The sequence below is a fragment of the Strongylocentrotus purpuratus genome, unplaced genomic scaffold (genome assembly GCF_000002235.5).
Source record: "Strongylocentrotus purpuratus isolate Spur 01 unplaced genomic scaffold, Spur_5.0 spur5_contig_838, whole genome shotgun sequence".
Taxonomy (NCBI): Eukaryota; Metazoa; Echinodermata; class Echinoidea; order Camarodonta; family Strongylocentrotidae; genus Strongylocentrotus; species Strongylocentrotus purpuratus.
The window spans coordinates 1,280,450-1,301,106 of NW_022145544.1; the positions used below are offsets into that span (position 1 = coordinate 1,280,450).

At 36.6% G+C, this 20,657-nt stretch overlaps 1 protein-coding gene across 1 annotated transcript; it reads right to left on the reverse strand.

Moving 5' to 3' along the window:
• Positions 1 to 612: 612 nt before the first annotated feature.
• LOC585840 (transmembrane protein 161B) lies at positions 613 to 15,762 on the reverse strand. The gene is made up of 11 exons (XM_785646.5): positions 15,631 to 15,762; positions 13,451 to 13,498; positions 12,196 to 12,299; positions 10,494 to 10,583; positions 9,521 to 9,793; positions 8,853 to 9,004; positions 7,174 to 7,378; positions 5,961 to 6,086; positions 5,113 to 5,287; positions 4,209 to 4,305; positions 613 to 3,217 (listed from the first exon to the last, which is right to left on the reverse strand). The coding sequence occupies exons 2-11, from the start codon at positions 13,451 to 13,453 to the stop codon at positions 2,889 to 2,891; spliced, it is 1,554 nt and encodes a 517-aa protein (XP_790739.2). The 5' UTR covers positions 13,454 to 13,498; positions 15,631 to 15,762; the 3' UTR covers positions 613 to 2,888.
• Positions 15,763 to 20,657: the final 4,895 nt, after the last annotated feature.

Sequence of the window (20,657 nt, forward strand, 5' to 3'; positions counted from 1 at the left end):
CTATACATTGAAGCTATGGTATTTGATCAATGATGAAAATACCCTGCTGTTCAAAAGTGCACACAGTCCTGGGCCCCAATTTTACAAAACTTGTCACTAGTGACAAATGACAATTTTTGTTATAAGCTAGTGAAATCCTTGCTCCTGATTGGTTATCAGCAGATTCGTCATTGATTTTTGTCATTTGTCATTGAACAAAATCTTTGTGAAACAGGTCTCTGGTCTATAATGATAAGTAACAATTCTCGCTACCCTAAATAGGTACGAAAATCTCGAAATTCGCGAGACGAGGTAATTTTCACTCTCTCGGGTCGTCACTACAACTTCCGGTATAGAGTCCCATCCCAAGTCACGGCCTTCATCCACCCCCATTTTTCAGGGTTCTTACGCTTGGAATCATGAGCCCAGCACTGTGCAGCCTCACAAAAGAAAACCATCGTCACTGATGTCAAAAGACGCAAAAAACAACGAATGAAATGTTCAAATAAACATTGAAATATTTGCGAAAAAAAAACAAGACCGAGCAGACGACATATTCGGTGCATACACGTTGTGTGGCGACGGCGTTTTACGTTTGCGCTATCGCGCCGCCTGCACAGGAAGCTGTAATGTCGAAAAGCTATCCCATAATGCAATGCGCGTTTTCAGGATTTTCCCCGGATCTCGGCAGAATCGCTATTTGGGGTAGCGAGAATTGTAATTCATACAATTTTAAATACAAGAGGTAAATACTGGTATCCTGTACCGTAGCAAGTGTCTCTGGGCACCAAGATTTCTTTTTTATTGTTTTTATCATTTGTTGAACTTGTTATGCTTTTATACATAATTTCAAACTTTTTCTAGACCTCACTTACATTCTTCGGCCATTTCGTTTGGCTTTGACCAGTCAAAATGTAATTCATAAAGACAGTAGAACATGGAGGTAGTCCACTTTCCCCAGAAAGCCAAAATATATGCAAATTCAATGCACGATATTAGCAGTCTATATCAACAGAAAAAAAAGCACCATGCAAATATCTTCAAATTGATTTTAAATACTTTGGATACGATTCCAACCTCTAAATGCGTTCGTAGTGATGATTCACAAAGTTCGTAGCAAAAGGGCTTAGAAAGTTAATAATATGTCCAGTAAGTGTATATCAAAAAATATTTTGGCAAAAAACAACAACCTGCATCTGTGCAAGTATAATGCTGTGTGGTAAAGAAGTGACCAATTTACTGTTTTTGAGCTAAATATATATTGCACACCGACAAAATCTACATTGCTAAATTCACTGCAGATCATTTAACTAACTGTTTGCTATACACTTCACTCTAGCTTCAACAAGTATCAAGAAAATACCACAAGAAGTTATGTCATCTAACCTTCACCCATAATTACAGAGTTGTACAAAAAAAAAAAAATCTTGCACAACTGTGAATACATGATCTCACATAGTAAAATGAGATTGGAGAATAATAAATCAGGTTTAGAAAAAATACACTCATCTCTGATATGAACTCCTATAGACCAGTTTACTTTTCTACTAAGATATTCAAATATACGGATATATCTTTCCTGGGGACCTAGTGACGAGCTATTCCATTAAACCGTTATTAATGAATGAACTACATCACTGAAAATCCATTCTGCATACAATATCTGTTGCTATGTCGGAAAGCCTTGGGCAAGCTTTCAGGTTGTCAAGAACAACCTTTGTTTAAAAAGTATGCATAAAATTTGAATATGTTAGTTAACAGATTTATCGGATTTACACATTCCCAAAACACACATAAGTCACACCAACAAAAGGGAGACCAGCTGGACAACAGACCAAAAAAGAAATGACATTACCCTAAATGGAAAAGAATGGGTCGGTCTGAAATCGTTTAACCGCTTGACCGATACCATATACCTTCTAGTGACAGCGCACAGAACATATAATTGTCACAACACCATACCATGAAGAGGGGATGGCAGTCTTTTTCCCCCAACTATTCAAACTGTCCCACCCAGAAAAACCACAGGGGCCCCGTTTCATAAAACTTGTTATCTATAGCAACTGCTAAATTTCTATGACAAATTTGCTCTCAGCCAATCAGGTGCCATGATTTCAGTAGCTTATAACAGTAGCTTGTAACTTGGTATTGGTATCAAGTTTGATCTCAGCCAATCAGATGCCTGATTTCAGTAGCTTATAAAAGTAGCTTGTAACTTGTTATTGATATCAAGTTTTATGAAACAGGGCCCAGAACTGTCAAAAGAAAGAAAGGCTCAGCTCCAATGAAAATAATACATCTTACAGCGACTTTTAAATATCTTATATGCCTTGGGCAGGCAAAATATATTTCAGTATATAGTTTGTATGTATACACTTAATCTAATGTATAATCTTCTCTGCCTTCCATGTAACAGACTAATTGGCCCGAATTCACAAAGAAGGTTTGTCAAAAAACCTAGGTTTATGTGCGTCATATGACGTGTTTTTCCAAACCTTGCTCTGTAAAAACGTGTCAAAATGCTTCATGTGACGCACATGTCGACAAACCTCCTTTGTGAATTTGGGCCATTGGGTTAATTGAAGTCTAGAAAAGAAGTTAACTTTTTACTACATCATAATGCTGATATTGCATGAAGCAACATTCAGGTACCCTCACTTGCCATTTTTTAACAACATTCAATGGTTTATTTTTGCCGTAGTGGTTTATCACATCACAGGTTAATAATAATTCTATCATTTAATGTTTTGTTACAGATCGTAATAACAGTAGAAGACATAGAATAACAATTCATGAATGATGAATCATAACATATCAACGATCTGAAACCTACCTGAAAATTTGGCTCAGCACAACAACAAAAAAACATTGAATAAATATATGGACTTAACTATTGAGGTACAGGATGACTAGCTGTTAGTAGAGACATAGGAGTGGAAGGCAAGACCAAAGGAACTGGTGATGAACCAGGTCACACAAACCCACCAAATCAAGAAGGAAAAGATGCCTTTGAAGAAGACGGGAGAGAAGACGTGTTTAAGGACTGATAAAGCGAACGCGAGCTGGGCTTTAGCTTCACGCACAGGGTTCACAAACGCTGCTACGTCGTCTGCGATCGTTGATGATGACGATGATGAGGATGATGATGAGGGTGATGGTGGAGAGTTTGGCATGGCTGTTGCACTTGCATTTGTAGCGTTTGATTGGAAGTGGTCGAATACCCCATACGAGTACCCAGCTGAAGGAGAAAAAAGTCATTCAATTGTTAATTCAATTCAATTCAAAGTTTATTCAACACTCCTCATAAAAACATTTAAAACATACAAATACAGAACGGAGTTATTAAAAAAAAAACAAGAAAGTGATAACAAATACAATGGCAATTTATAAGAGCATTTGGGATAGGCAGAAAGGAGGGAAGTTCCTTATATAAAAGCCTACCCCTAAAAACACACATACAGGAAAACGAGAACAGAAGAACAGAACAAAAAACAAAGAACATACTAAAACTTACTATCATGCACGATCAGAGTAAAACAAAATTAGAAAAGAGTAAAAAAAAAAAAAGAGTAAAAAAAAAGAAATGGGGCATTAAGATTACAGTGAACATCATTTGGAAATTTTATTCATTTTAGACTTGGCACCATCCATGGACTACACTAACATTGAATCTTTCTTTCTTGAGTGTTTTGTAGCCCTAAAAAGGACTGTCGGTAATCTTTCTTGAGCTTATAGTTCTAAAGAGAACTATAGCGCCGGTTCGAGAGGATGGGTAGTAGGGGGGGGGGCTCTTTAATTTTTGATCTTACAATACAGGCCCTATGGTGTTTTGGACGTATTATAACCGTCAATTCTCAGTATCACATATAAAATTTGAAATATGTTACTCCAAACTGGACTCAATAAATTCTTTCTATTTTTAGTTTTTCACAAGACAAATGGGAGAGTTATTTGCGATGTCACAATCCACTGACCAAACTGCCAATTTGAGATTTGCAAAACTGTAGTGATCTCATATTTCAAACATTCATGACTTTCTTATTATTGGTCTGATGTATTTCAAACTTTTGCCATTCTTTTATCTTCTTTTTCTGCATTCATACAAATGAACTTATTACAAGCATTGGATGTAGGTGTAGGCTAGACCCTCCCCCCAAAAAAACAAAACAAAAAAACAAACAACAACAACAACAACTTAATGAGGAAAAGATATGTTCTAAGATTCTTACCTGATGTTTTTAATAGGCAACTGAAGCAGAAGAGAAGAATAACTGGTGCGATGTACTGGAGTGCCACAACACACAGATAATAGAAGACTCGGATTACCTATAAAAATTGAATAATAAAGATTAATTTCACAGAGTTAAGATTACAAAGAAGAACACAAGCAAAACATAAACACTTTTGCAATAGAATATTTAAAGCATTGCTATGGAACACCATTACTTGCATACTGAAATATTAAGAGGGTATGCTTGGAAACTGAAGTAAATCAGATCAGACCAGATCATAGCAAAGTGGATTTTTTTTTTTGGCAGAAGGTGACAAAGTTATGAATAAATAATTAAATAGAATATTATCCTGGGGGGTGTTTCACAAAGATCCTAAGTAGATCTTAACTCTAAGTTGGACTTAAAAATTATGGACAGCAAATGGAGTCTTAAAATGAAATATATTCAAAAGCAGAAATTCAAGTATTTTAGACTTTTTATAAATTCCACATCCAGAACATGAAATCTCCTTGATGATAGAAAATATGAATGATTTGAATAAACAATTAATGCCTTTCAAACTAACTTGTACAAAATGTTTTCAAAGATGCTAATGGCTTTCCATAATTTTTAAGTCCAACTTAGAGATAAGTTCAACTTAGGATCTTTGTGAAACACCCCCCAGGTCTATTACCAACTTGTTTATTCCTAACTTCCATCATCCATGCAACTTTAATTTGCAACTCATGCCAAAAGCAACTACCTACATCTAAACACTCACTTCTTCCTCCTTTTTCTTATATATTCCAGCTCTCCCTCTTAAACCCTTGTCATAAAGATATATGATTGATTCAAGAGGAGTGCAAGCCCTACAATCAACCACTTACAAACATCTCTGCCAATCTCTTCCTCTCCCTCTCACCTTTTTCTGTAGATCAAGACTGTTGATCCTTCCAGCCTCTTTCCTCATTTGTTCTATTCTCTCATGAGCCATATTGAGATACGCTTGTAGATACTGCGTCATCAGAGCCAGGCGGATCAGGGCAAACAGGGGGATGAAGCTGATCCGAACAATGTCAAATGTTTCATCACTCATTCTGAATGAGAGAGAGAGAGAGAGAGAGAGAGAGAGAGAGTGAAAGAGAGAGAGAAAGAGAGAGAGAAGAGAGAGAGAGAGAGAGAGAGAAGAAAGAGAGAGAGAGAGAGAGAGAGAGAGAGAGAGAAAGAGAGAGAGAGAGAGAGAGAGAAAAAAGAGAGAGAGGAAGAGAGAGATGCCCAATAGCTATTATAAGTCTGTTACATATTCAGGTAGTAAGAATATTACTAATGACCGGTCATTAATAAAATTACGTGTTAGGCAACATAAATGCCTGGTCACGTCTACGCTATCAACCAATCATAGATTAGGATCCGCTTCATCATGTTAGAACCGTTCTTAATAGAGCAGGAAGAACTACTTATACAGTACTGATATATGGGGAATATCTTTTTCGTTAATACATTTTTAAACTGAATTTTACAGACTTAGTGGAATAACATGGCAGATGAAAAGGTGTAATGTGACATTGATTTGGGGACAACAGAAAGTCAAACACAACACATGCTCATTTGAGAACAATTGGGAAGGAAAAGGCTTATTATATTTATTTTAAATAACATGAAATACACAAGTATTATAATAGATCATAAAAAATGCAGCCTGATCAATGAGGTATAATGAGACAATTCAGTCAAAATTAGAAAATCAAATGAGTTTGTTGTTTTACTTACAATGCATCCCCAGTCATATTGACTTTCTTGCCCAGTGTAGGACTCCTAACATAATCTCTTGCTATTGGCTTCACCCACAGTAGGGCAATAAGTAGAGGGAACAGGAAACTGGTATGCAGAAGAATCCTGAAATACAAAGGATGGACACAAAATAAAAATTAGTTATGATTCTCCTTATGATCTTCTTTACCCAGAATAAGAGCATTTGCACACCTAGGCATCGTTTCATAAGTAGACTAAAAGTTCATCGACATCCCATTGAAATGCATGTTAATTGCAATACATGCATGGGGTGTTAACAAATTTACACTAATAATTATATACATACACATTCTTTTCATTAAACATAAAACACTTTTCAAATCTCCTTTCATTCATTATCGCAGGTGATTTTCAAGCTTATGCAAGGAATCACAAGCTTGGTTTCTCAGAATTCTGACAATGTAATGCTTGCAAATCAATGAGAGATACAAATGACTGATGACCAAACCAACATTTATTCACACTCTATCGTACTCTTTTTACACTTGTTTTGCTTAACCCCGTACTTTGGTTAGCCCCATACTATCCTTTACCCCAGACAAACTTTATTGGCTTTTCACACATGCTTTTTTAGTCCTGTACTAAGCACCTATCCCGGAATAAGAAAATTCATGGTGTTCTCACTGCAATTTGTTAGCCCCATACTAGCTGTATAGCATGAATATTCATAAATTTGCTCCATTGCGCAGTATCCGACTATTTGTTGTTTCTGTTCTTATTCAATTGCTTGGCACCGCAATTGCGCGTTAACCCTACTTATTTGCAGGGCCAGCTAACCCTGTACTATAGGTGGGGCTAGCCCACTTTGGTAAATTTGTGTCTGAACAGAAAGTGAAATAAGCTAAACCCGGACTATAGGTGGGGCTAAGACCCCCCTTTAACCAAACACTATGAACATGACAGACAAAGAAAGCGGACAAAATATACAGTTTGTCAGGTAGATAAAGGAACATCCCTTCACTGCCATTATGTAAAAAGGTGAATATGCATGTGACACCTGTTCTACACATTTTTACATAATAGCAGTGAAGGGATCTTCTTTTGTCTACCTGAGGAGCTGTATATTTTGTCCGCTTGCTTTGTCAGTCATGTTAATAGTGAAACCTATAGTCAGGGGTTAGGCAAAATTTTGCCAGTGTGAAAACAGTATAAAATAGAACAGAATACTCACTGCATATGTGGTAGATGAGCATTATACTTGAGAGCATCAATATGCATCTTCGCCAGTCGTAGACCAGGGAATGTCATGAACGCTCCGAGCAGGGCTGCTACGAAGGCCAGGAGGAACTCAAAGGTGGTGCGTGACATGGGACCCTGGGATTCAAGCTCACTGTAGGCTAGGTGCTCATGGGCTCCTTGAAGGAAATCATCATAGGCTAGAGAGGAGAGGAGATTCAACATCAGGTAATGTTCTCAGGTTAACAATGCTTTAAGTTAATCTTAAATAAAGCTTACACTGCATGCTATAATCTATAAACGATTAAAAACAATCAGCAACTGTTCTCAAGTTAACAACTTTAATTGCTTAAAGGCATCGTTTAACAATGTTTCTAGTTTTACAAATCTAAGATGCATGGCCGGGGTAATCTGTAAAGCGCTTAGAGTCATCGTAGATGGTTTACGTGCTATGCGCTATATAAAAGCGGAATATCATTATTATTCAGGCAAAAAATTAAGTTTTTCATTTCGGGGGCTCCATTTCAAATTTGTTGGAAATTTTCGGGGGCTACTTTTTCAACTTTCGGGGACTCTTTTTTTCCATTTTGGGGGCTCTTTTTTCTGGGGCTACTTTTTCATTAATTCTTAAAAGGATAAGCCTACAGTTTGTTGAGATTTGTTGAGTAGGCTAAGGTTTCGGGCTTCCTGCTTCATAATTGCCTATTAAAAAAGAAACCCCCTATTTCTAGTTCAATAACTAAGTTTTCATGCATTGATTTGATTTTGTGATTATTTCTGGCCATGAATTTCGATAATCATTTTTCAAAGTAAAGTTTTCACAAGAAAATCAGACAGTTGTTTAAAAACGTAGACAATAGTAATACTTTTACTAATTCTAAGCTCAGGTTTCGTACGTCTATTCACAAAACTATATTGAAATCGCAGCAATAATGATGCAAACCAACAGATAACAATTTCAAAGTGTCAAATCTCTTTGACTCGAGTTTGGCTAGCTCAGCTCAGCTCAACTCACTTACACCGCACAGCGGCAATGCACTGTATTGTATGCGTGTCAGTCACAGTGATTTTGTTTGATTTTCTTTACTTTGAAGAAATGATTATCAAAATTATGTAAACATGGCAAGAATAATCACAAAATAGGCTTTAATTTCATACCTCTATTAATGGAAACTTTATAAAATTGCGGCAATCGTGAATTCGTGATGGAAATTGATTGCAGTTTCGCGATGTTTAGGTCTAGATTCAGGTAATATGATCTACCAAAACAAAATCGACCATCAAAAACTCGACCCCTACGCTCCGTCTCGATCTCGCAACTGGGAAAATGTATGTGTTTTGGCGTACTTCTGTGCGACATGGTAAGCCAGGTTCGAGTTTTTTTACGACTGATTTTTGTGTATACAATTTTACACGGAGATTCAGCGCGCGGACCAAGAAATGCACTCAATGAATATGAAGCTAGACGAGAGCGCGCGGCCGCTCGTAATTGTTTCGGGGGCGATTTGAGATCATTTCACTTTTTGATGTCGCCCCCGAAATCGGATTTTGAGCCTATTTTGGGGGCTGTTTATTGTGTTTTCGGGGTGAATCCGCCCTCCGCCCCCAGTGTATTTTTTTGGCTGTTATTATTACATGCATGGGACAGAACACCTGGACTTGACCGATACTTACCATCGTCCACTCCAAACTCCAGGTAGTTTTCATCAATCACAATGACCGCCATGGCTACTATAAGGAATAAGAAACCAAAGGTAACACACAGGACCATCTCCCCGGCATCATCGGACTTGAAGTAGAGAGAGGTCAGTGAGAACAACACATGTCTGAAGGGCATTCGTCAAGGACAATTAATATATATTCATTTATTAATGTCTTTTTCAAAATGCATGGTACGTATATTCAGTGGAAATACTGCTTTACAAGTACGCCCTTTAGACTTTTGCTCACAAGTTTGAAGCAATGTATTGGACTTCAATATTTTCTCATGATGTGAAAAGTTCTATATCAAATAATGAAGGCTAGTCATGGTAATTCATCTTGCCTCCTTTAAGATATGATTAGAAGGGTGCAAATATGAGGTCACCTTTAGGTATTACAAAATAATAATGAACCAACTATAACCATAGATTTCTAGGAAATTTTGAACTTGATTAGATATATTACTTACAAAGTTAGCCATTAATCTCTGTGAAAAGCAACTTTAATTCCAATGTTCTTCTTGCTTCAAAATGTATGCTAGAACCAAAGTGCTTACATGTATATGACAATCCTTGATTTTTTTTAATTCCACCGATTCTGTCACAATAATAGCCAGTTTCCACAGATGTTCAAAAGGATACAACGTGAAGAGAAGACCCATGACCATCCAAATGAGACTCAGATTAAGATCGCCCTTGGTGTCGACCAGAGCATAATACGCTTCAGTCACCGTGTACACCACCGTCGCCATGACAGTGAAATCTAGAAGCCATTTGAACTCTCCGTAGTAGCGGATGGTGAGGAGGTGGGACGGCTGGAGGGTCTCACTGCCGAGGTCTATGTCAATGTTCTTGGGCACAGTGAATGTCTGGTCGCCCAAGGCAGCACCGTTCCTCTTGTTGAAGTTTTCGGGTCTGTTGTTTTTAAAAGGATGAATTATATTTAACATATCTTTTCATATCTTGTTTCATTTACTGCTTAGATGTGATCACAAAATATTTTTTGGGTTTCTATAAAGAAATTATCATATTGAGGCATTCTTTCAATATGTATTTTTTTTAAATGAATAGAGTGAAATCATGCAAATCTGACATGTGTGGGCTGTCATCTGCAAAGAACTTAACTTTTTTTTCCCCAGTCAGAACATGATCAAACCTGGGGGTGTTTCACAAAGATCCTAAGTAGAACTTAACTCTAAGTTGGACTTAAAAATTAGGAAGAGCCATTTGTAGCCTTAAAATGAAATATATTCAAAAGCAGAAATTCAAGTTTTGGACTTTTCATAAATTCCACATCAAAAACATGAAATCTCCTTGATAATAGAAAATATGAATTATTTGAATCAACATTTTATGCCTTTTAACTATCTTACAAAATATTTTCAAAGATGCTAACAGCTTTCCATAATTGTTACAATGTACATGTAAGTCCAACTTAGAGATAAGTTCAACTTAGGATCTTTGTGAAACAACCCTCAGATGATCAGAATATTTGATCAAACTTGTACTGTGAAGAGGTAAGATATCTATGGATACATCAAACATTCGTACATTGGAATAAGCATTTTTATCACAAAATGGCTAGAGGATGATCGATCCAAATTTCTTGGAATACCTGTTTCTCTTATGTCTTCCTCTACTCTGGATAATCCCTGCAGCTTTCTTCAGGTCATCGTCGGATGGATAATTGAAGTACTTCAGATTTCTGTGTAGAAAGATCATATGAACTTAAAGTGACTTGAAAACATTGTTGAAGGTTGATGAAAAAAATTGCTTAATTTTTGTATAAAATGTTACTTACTATATTCCTTCTTCTGTACTAACCCTCTGACATGCAAAAAAATCCTGAAAAATTCTCCAACCACAAAGATATCTATGGTTTTCTTTGAAGGCGTCGATGTACGACACCCTCTAACAGTGATTAACAGTAAATTCTCCCAACCATTCTTGAATTTTCCCAACTGTTTTTCCATGAAAAAAAGACATAAAACAGGCTATAAAAAAATCTGTCAACACTTAAATGTCTGGAATGGAATGTAGAGCCATTTTATTGCTTTGTGACAATTTCCATTCACCTAAAATGTAATTAAATTGTAATAATATAGTTGGGAGAATTAAGGAATCAATCAGATCAGTTTTCCAAATTTGTACCATTGTACCATGAATAATGGTCCATTTTCACTCAAATTTTCAGATTCTCTTTAATTGTACATCTAGCATTGAAGTCACTACCTTAGCACCACTATCTCTCATCTGAACAATGTTACCCAGTCCCTTTAAGGCCTTTAAAAAAAGGTGTTGTATTGCCCTCTAGGTGTCAAAACATGGGTTGGTCGGTCGGAAATCTTTTCTTTTAAAAAATTTGTTGTTGTTGTTTACTCCCTCTTTCAGTTTTGAATGCTTGAAAAAAAAATCTTCTAAAAAACTGTAAAAAAAAAAACCTTTTTTAAAAAGCTGACGGTAGATATCAAGATTTTTGGGTCGGTTGCAAAGGGCAATACAACATTTTTTTTTTAAAGGCCTAACAGTCAAATTAAGGGAGGTCAAGATAACAAATTCTCGCAAAGCTTGCCAATAAGAACCAATCACCGGGTTAGTACTTGAATCTAAAATAAGATTAAATTGAATTGAATTGAATTGATTTATTTGGATCTTTAATCAACATCATGAATTCTTTTCAATGCTTATACTGTTTGATTGACAATCAGATATTCTATATTAGTCATACAAATCTGTAACTGCTGCACTTAAGAGTTTTAATAGATAATGGCTCTCCATCAACATATCCCCCCCCCCCCCCCACAACTGCTCATTGTAACTTCATGGATTTCTAAATACAGGTTACACTGCAGCCACCACTTATTAGGTGCACTGAATTAATCACTCAATTTATTCTAATAATGGTATGGACTGTGGGATGAGATCCAGAAGCACCTAGAATCCAGTGGAAAAGGCACTATACAGATGATTATATATCCCTCTCTTTAGAAATCTAGCCATCTGATTAGTCGAAATTGCAGTCGTGATTTTGGATATTCCCTTAAAGAGACAAGCAAATGGCCAATAGTTCATGAGTGATATCCGTTGCCCCGGGTAACAGGCCACATAAATCAATTGTGCACACATCCCCATTAGTTTACGTCTTAAAATTTTCTTTGTGCGAGCGCGGACACCATACAGTGCTTTTTGTCTGCGATTCCTAAATCATTTTACAAGCGATAATAAACAGACAGTTTCTCAAAGCAGTCGATATCTCTATATTATCATGCAAATTATCCTATTTTCTTGAAAGAGGGGGAGCTTAGCTAAGTACTAACCCTCTAGCAAGGAGCCATTGAGCAAAGGAGTGATAGGGTACAATGACCTTCTGCATGATACTGGACATGACCAGGGTAAACACCAGCTGAGGACCTAGCAGAGGCTGAAAAAATAAACAAAGCAAAACAAAACAAACAAACAAAATTACACACATGAATACAATTTTCCTGATTTTCCTCAACAACTGCATGATTACCGGTAGTATCCAATTCAATATTGAACCTAAATACAGTCAAACCTGCTTTAGTGACCACCTGTCTACAAAGACCACCTGTCTACAGAGGCCACATTTGTTGTTCCCTTGAAAAAGGTTTCTCATTGAATCATGTACTAAAGGAACCTGTCTACAAAGACCACCTGTCTACAAATGCCACTTTTTGTGTTTCCCTTGAATGGTCGTTATAAACAGGTTTGACTGTATATTTTTATAGTAGTACTAGTACCTGTCCCTTCTTAATAATAATAATTACAGTGCTTATATAGCGCCTAACACTTACTTTGTCAGAAGTCTCTAAGCGCTCTACAATAATGCAGCATAATAACAACTGGAGTAACAGGAGGTAGAAGTCTGACAGGCATGAGCGTTACCAAGAAACAATTATTATTTTGTACACATGAGCTCTCCAATTTAAACTCTGCCCCCCCCCCCCCCCTCTCCAATTTAGATATACACAGCTGGACCCCTTTTTAAATATTTCAACTTAGCTTCGGATGATCTGGAGGGCATTTCACAAAGCCTTTTTTCAATGACAAATGACAAAAATCAGTGACAAATCTGCTGATAACCAATCAGAAGCAAGGATTTCAGTAGCTTATAACAAAAAATGTCATTTGTCACTGATGACAAGTTTTGTGAAATGCCCCCCAGAATATCAATCTGAATATCATTATTAATGCAACATCATTGCATAAAGATTGCATAGATAAAGCTTTATCTGTAATAATGGAAATAGAACAATGGTATCAGCTTGTGTCTCCAGACACATACATGTAGACTCATTAAAATGACAGAGCGTTGTGGCGTGGGCCTGTAAACCAGCTAATAATGTAAATTACAAACTGATTCAGCCGAGGACGAAGGCTTGAAACTGAGTCACATCTTTTGGATGGTGATGTTAAAAGTCAGTCCCCAGACATAAATAATCATATCTGATTGATACACGTCTGTAAAAACCCAATTACACACCCACTGAATTGATGAATGCACTCTACAAGTAGTAAATAAAATGTCAAGTGTACAGTTCACATTCTTACCATGGTGGAATTTTGTTAGATCACGACGATGAAGAAGTTGGTGGATCTCTGCAACAAGAAAATGAAAGAATATCAGATATTAATCGTTTTTAACCAACTATCATTGGTCCGTTATCCTTCATTGTAATTGCAAGTGTAACATGTGTGCATCATACTTTCATACCAAAATTTCGCCATTTGAAGTACGTAATGACAATTAATATAAGAAAGAACTATCTATACTTTCTTATGACTGATTTATGAATCAGACAATTAGATCTAAATAAAGAAAAACAGGAAAGTTTTTCAACCGATTCTGGCAAAAATCGCTAGTTTTCTCCCCTCCCCCTCCCCCTCCCCCTTGTGCAAGCCTTAAGGGATACCGTCTGAGTATGGGGAAGGTTGACAAATGTCATAAGAAAGAACTATCTATACTTTCTTATGACTGATTTTTTAATCATACATTTAGATCTAAATAAAGAAAAACAGGAAACAGCAGTTACAGTTTGAAAATACCCTCCCCTCCACGCTTTGCATATTGTGCTATGCAGCTGTTGAGCAAAAATTATAACTAGGCGTGTACCAATTTTTGTCAGAATGGAAAAAAAATTGGAATTTTGGATGAATATATTGCCTAGATTTTGGGGGCCTGTATCTTTTGATAGAAATGCCTTGATTGAAATTTGAAATGTGTTTTTCTTAGTAGTGGATTTTTTCAATTATCCAACCATAATGGTGAAAAAAAATCCAAAAGGGAACATTGAAAACCGTTCAAACACCATGGCTTAGCTTAGTAGTAGTCTAGAAGCAAGATTGCCAGCAAAACACCAGCAAAACACAGAGCCTGAAAATTTCACTTTTCACAAAAGTCAAATAGTCAAGAGTCGTGGCAGCCGGCGTTGCGCAAAACTCAAAAGCTTTCGTCCCTGATATCGACGGTTGTTCCGCTGAGATTACATCTGACGTTGACAAATGTCAGTTTTATTAAAGAATGACCCATACCAGACGGTTATTTCTGTCTAGCACGTAGTGTTGCGCATTGCGTTATAGGTGTAGCTTTAAACATGCATAGCCATATGTAGAAGTCTATTGCGAAACAACTACGTGTGCTGTCGTAATGAATTTAGTATGTGTGTGAAGAGGAGCTCTTCCGTGTTCGCTCCATCACAGCTGATTTCCAAATGATGCACTTGCCTATGTGCAAGAGGTATTTATACGATACCCTTGCCATGCGGTATTGTTCTCCCAGTATTCGGTCAACGAATTGACACCCAGTGCTTTGTTGCGCAATTGTGTGAAAATAGTGCGCAAATACGCTTTGCTCCTTGTCAACGGAGATACCACGCACAAATTGTGTGACCGAATTCTAGGCAGAAAATTGCTACCCTACTTTAGTGACGATTGATGACACCTTAATAGCAGTAAAATACAATTTTTCAACTTTCTGATGTTAGGAAGAATAATCTAAATATACAAATTGTGAGTCTAGTACTCTAGTAGGCCTACAGCTAAGTCTCCTGTCCAACTTGCCGATCAGCTGCATCAGCATGATTGTGTGCATTTGTGTGCTGCGAGTGAGTGTATTAATGCAGAGCTACCAAGTAGGGTCTATCACGCATTAGATCTAGGCGTGACATCACACATTTTGAGGGTCTAGAAATGCTCTCACGCACGACGCGCGCGCTAGATTTTGAAAAACGCTAGGTCTATACCTTATACGTGTGTTATACCCTCGCCTGCACGCTCGCGCGCTGATTCATGATGCAAATGTTATGCATTGCTGATCTTTGAACTTGGCATCTCTGTCGGCTCTAGTCTGACTCTGGTATTGACTATTCATGTATTCAAATGCTGCCTATATAATTAACACGTAGTGGAGTGCTAGAGGTTAATACGCATTAGTATTGACTCTCTATGATTTGCTGGAGTGGAAATTGACCGCAAAAGGGGTTATTTGCATTTGTGGTAACGGTCATAGACGCGTCACCCTCTGCGGGGGAGTGACCCAACCGGGCACCGCCGACAAACAGACAAGCAAGCCATGCCAAGCAGCCGGCGAACCCGGCGAACCCGGCGAAGAGTCACTCAGACTCAGACTTTGTAATATCCTTATTTCATGCATCATACACCTTGTTCTACCTATCTACGAATAACAATTTTCAAGTAGAATTATTATTCTAAGGAAATAAAAGATAACATACCTCATGCATCAGCATTGGAAGCCGGAAGAGGCCTGAAAATGTAGGATATCTCGAATGATTGAAATTTGCCACAACAAATGACCGGAAATAACGTTCAATTATTTCGTGATTTATGCTGTAGCGCGAGCGCGCCCTCTATATGTCTTAGCGGAACAAAGCGTATTTTTTTTTTTTTTTTTTTGTAGTATTTTTTATTGTCGTCATTCATTACATAAACATTTGATTTGATTTGATTTGAATTTATTTCCATAATTCACAAATAAATTTGAACAAGTAGGATCTAGTTATACAAACAAACAATACATTAAAAAACTAAATACAATTAAAGGAATAAATTGAAGACTAAAGTACAATAAAATATTACATAATCAACAATTTGTTTGTAATTAACATAACGTGAAATATTGGGGAACCAAAAAGAAGCAATGCTTGCAAAAAATTTGGTTCCCAGGGGAACCAAATACATGTACATGTACATCATACAAATACAAATTATTTCAAATTACTTACATAACATAACATAACATATATATACAATATACACAACTCAGTTATTTTGAACGAAAAAAAATCTTTTCTTAATAACCCCCTTTCCCAAATTAAAACACAAACGGATATTTAAAAAAATTATATAAGATTTTTTTTTTAATTAAAAAAAAAAACCAACCCCCCCCCAAAAAAAAGCAAAAAAAACGTGAGCAGTCCATGGCAGTCGAGAGCGGTCAAAAATATGAAATGAGCGGACCCCTCCGGTCCTCATCCATTAAAGTTGGAGCTGAAGTGGCTGAAATCGAAATGCGATTGAACAAGGTGGGGTAATAAATGGGGAAGGGAGCTACCGGGGAAAGGGGGAGTTCCGGGGGTGGGGGGGGGGGGGGTCACTCTCATACACAAGTGCTACTCACCCGTGTCCATCAACCTCTGAAACTGGACCCTGATGGCGCATCGCAACTTTTTTCGAAGAAATGGGTGTTAGAAAAGGGACCTATACGTCCCAATATGCAGGGTAAGGTGCATTAAAAAAACTTTTTTTTTGAGTGCTTGAAATGCAAAAGTCTCTAAAGCTCATTCGTTCCACCTTGCAAATGTTGTTTCAGGATATCGTAATGTTTGCGCCCCTGATTAGGATATGGCTGATGAATTTAACAATGATTTAATATTTTAAAAAATAATGAACAGCATAATCCCAGTGCTTTGCTAGCTTGTATTTAAGTTTCACACGCCTTTTATTAAATATTGCACCCCAATATAATAGTTGAGTAGACATTTTGTAAAGGTTCAACAATTGAAAGAAATCGTCTGCTCGAGCCGATATAATCCCTGGAAACTGCGTGTACTCTGCTTCATTGCTGTTGGCTGTCGACCACGAAGAGCTGTATAGCTTTTAAAAAAATATATATGTATATATTTTAAAAGAAAGAAAAAAATTAAAGAAAAAGAAGAAACAAGAATGAAAGAAAAACGAAAGAAAAATCTTATATGTCCTTTTTGCAGCCAACATCAAATTCTGTAGAACTTTGCAGGAATTATGAATATGTTATGTATGTCATATCTGTGAAATTTAAACTTGAGCAGTGTCCTAATATTCAAATTATGCAAGGAAACCCGTTTACTTGCTAGACTTCACTGTCAGACACTATTGAGTGACTGACTGGCTTTTTTCATCTTTGGTAATACCATACATAAAATGAGCTGTAAAGGGTACATGAGCATTTTGTCTACATCATACCCACTTCTTGTGATGGCCAAAATTAAACTGATTTAATCTTTGCGCAGCATAAAACGTACGACCATTCGGGACAATGGTCTGAAAAATCAGACTATTACTTACTGGCTCTATAGCTCCTCAGTTGATTTAACAACTAATAGTCGTTATTTTCCCACTTAAAGACATTTTCAAGCCCTCTTTTTTTTAGGGAAGTTCTAAATAATATATCGTCTTTCAAATGCCGTTCATTTTAACCTTTTCATTTTTTTGGGCCGGCAAATGGGACCTAGTACCTTAAAGGAGCAAGATAACATTGATACAATGTCTTCAATTCGTTCTTTTATCTACCGCTTGTTTTTAATACCATGTTCGTTGTTTCTTTCCTTTTTCTCTTCTCTCTCCTTCTCTTTCTCTTATTTGTTTCTCTAATCTTAAAGTGACTCGGTAACATCGTTGAAGCTTGATGAAAAAACTACGTAATTTTTGTATGAAATTTACTTATGTTATTCCTTCTGCTGTACTAACCCTCTAACATGCAACAAATCCTGAACAAATTCTTGAACCACATAATTATTGATGGTTTTCTTCGAGGCAATAGTGTGACACCCTCATACAGTAAATTCTCACAACCAATTTTGAATTTTTCAAACCGTTTTTCCATGAAAATAAGACATAAAACAGGCCTTTAAAAAATCCTTTGCTAAAAAGGCAGGGCTATTTGAGTTCTTAGTACGGCCGGGGGGCAATATGCCCCCCCCCCCCTTAAGATCTCGGCCGTGAAACGGCCGATCTCCGCGTAAATTTGCACGCGTGTCAAGTGCAGTGTATAGAATACTATGATAATTTAAATTTTTTGAAAAATTTGCTTATTTGCATATTTATGGTAATTTATGCAAATATGGTCATAAATCACATTTTTACCCAGAAATCATATATTATTTATATTTAAGCATTCCTTTTCACTACACATATTCATTAGACCATGAGGAATACAACAACAAATTTGGAAGAGCCAGCTTATTCCTTATGTTATCTCTTGTTTTGATAATTCTTATGTATTTCATTGTTTTTAATTTTTATTGTTTTATTTCATTTCTAACTACAATTCAACTTGTTTGACTCCCAAAACAACCACCTAAACTTTAAACAAGACCCAATAACCAATGTTTGATCTTTTTTTAGGAAAAATGATATTTCCATATGTGTTGTACACAAATCACGAAAATGAGCGATTTTCGGGCTGACATGCAAAGGCAAAAGATCACGTGACCTTGTAACTGTAGGTCCGATTTTCAAAAAAATTATTTTAAAAGATGCGCAAGACTCGAAAGAAAAGAGTCTGCGAGACGCGGGGCGCCGTCCATATGCGTTCTCGAACAGTCAGAAAAATCGTGGAGGGGGGGGGCATAATGGCCCGGCCTTAGTAGGTTAACTGTTTGGAATGGTATATAAAGCAAATGCATTGCTTTGTGATGATTTTCATTCACCTAAAATGACATGAAATTGTAATAATATAGTTGAGAGAATTAAGGAATTGATCAGATCAGTTTTTCCCAATTTGTATCATTAATAATAGTCTGTTTTTTCACTCAAACTCTCTGATTATCTATTATTGTACATTTACCATTGAAGTCACTACCTTAGCACCATTTTCTCTCATCTGAGCAATGTTATTAAAAAAAGGTAGAAAATGCAATAAATTTTCAATAATTTATTGCATTTTAACCCGGTTCCCAACATACAAATCTTCTGTGTGCCCATGCCTTGAGCCATAATGCATGGCCGTCCAGAGGATTTTTTTATGTTGGGGACCGGGGTAAAATGCAATAAATTATTGAAAATTTATTGCATTTTCTGTGTTTTTTTTTTATTTATGGAAACTGCCCCCTACCCTAGCCCCCGCTGCGTACAGTCATGGTTCAGTGACAAAACAATGACCTCGTAACTGTGAGGCCCCAGGATCAAAACCGTGTCGATGTGCTATATTAGTGCCCTTTTGTGGGGCATTAATCCTCGTAACTGTCATTTATGACTTGAGGGCATAGGTCCCCTAGTTAATAAGCATAATAGCATACACAATTGCTTTAGCAGTCACGCAAAACACACATTGGAAAATTATTATTCAATAAAACCTGAGAATGTATACTATTATATAGATCTATTATTTTTAAATAATTTTAAAAATAATTCCATAAATTGGGGGTAAAACTAAAATATTCCACCTTTATGAGCGACAGTGTATTATCTTGTTACTCATTTTCAGTTATCATGATTAGATTGTGCTTTAAACCCCACCAGTATTGTTTTTCCTCTTCATAAAATGTAATTTGTCAAACTATGCGACGTCACAAATCTGTATTATTTGCTGTCTCGCTTTGCTCTCTTGCAAAAGAATATTCAGACTATCACATTCAACTGCAAAGTTAGAGGCTTAAACAGTATGTTGGACTATGTAAAGAGAACAATAAATATTGAAATCATCCCTGACAATGTAGGTCTAATCACGATGTAGGGGTATTTAATGTATACAGATTATTGTATATTCTCGCTTTAAAGGTAATACAAAGTGTTGGGAAATTTTAAAAATTGGTTGGATAGTGGTTCTTTACACTTTTATTATATTTGGATGCCTCTGTGGATGTAATAAGCACTAGAAAATTTAGTCCCTAAAACACTTCCGCTTTCGAGAAAAATTGAATATCAAATAGCGCTTACAGTCATACAATGGTAGCTGCGACCATGAAAATCTCGGAATATGTAGTTCTGATATATAATTTACAAACGGGAATAGCCAATCGGTCAATTTTAGTCAAGAAACATTGTTTCATGGGTTAATTAATATCTTGACCTTGAGGGGAGCTATACAATATAAAGAGTTTATTATTTACAATTTCATAACTTTAGACTCGATTTCAACCGCGACAATGATCACTGAATATTGTAGGATCGCATATGCTTCTAATATATTCATTTAAACCAAATTCATGACCCCATACTAAAACTTTGTATTACTTTTAAGGTTTTCCTTTGGAGATGCCCCTTTTCTTCTAGAAAGTCCCCCTTTTTGTTATCCCCCCCAACTTTAGAAGATGCTCAGCCCCCTCGAGCGAGGAGCATGTCAACGCGATGTTGTCCGCACGAAGCGACTATTTTTCAGGTGCGAAAGCCCCGTGTTACACTTTAAGACGGTTAAGACCATGGTGCACTTTAAGACCTTAAAGGTAATACAAAGTTTTGGGAAATTTTGAAAATTAGGTGGATAGTGAATCTTTACAATTTTGATATATTTGGATGCCCCTGTGGATGTATTATAAGCACT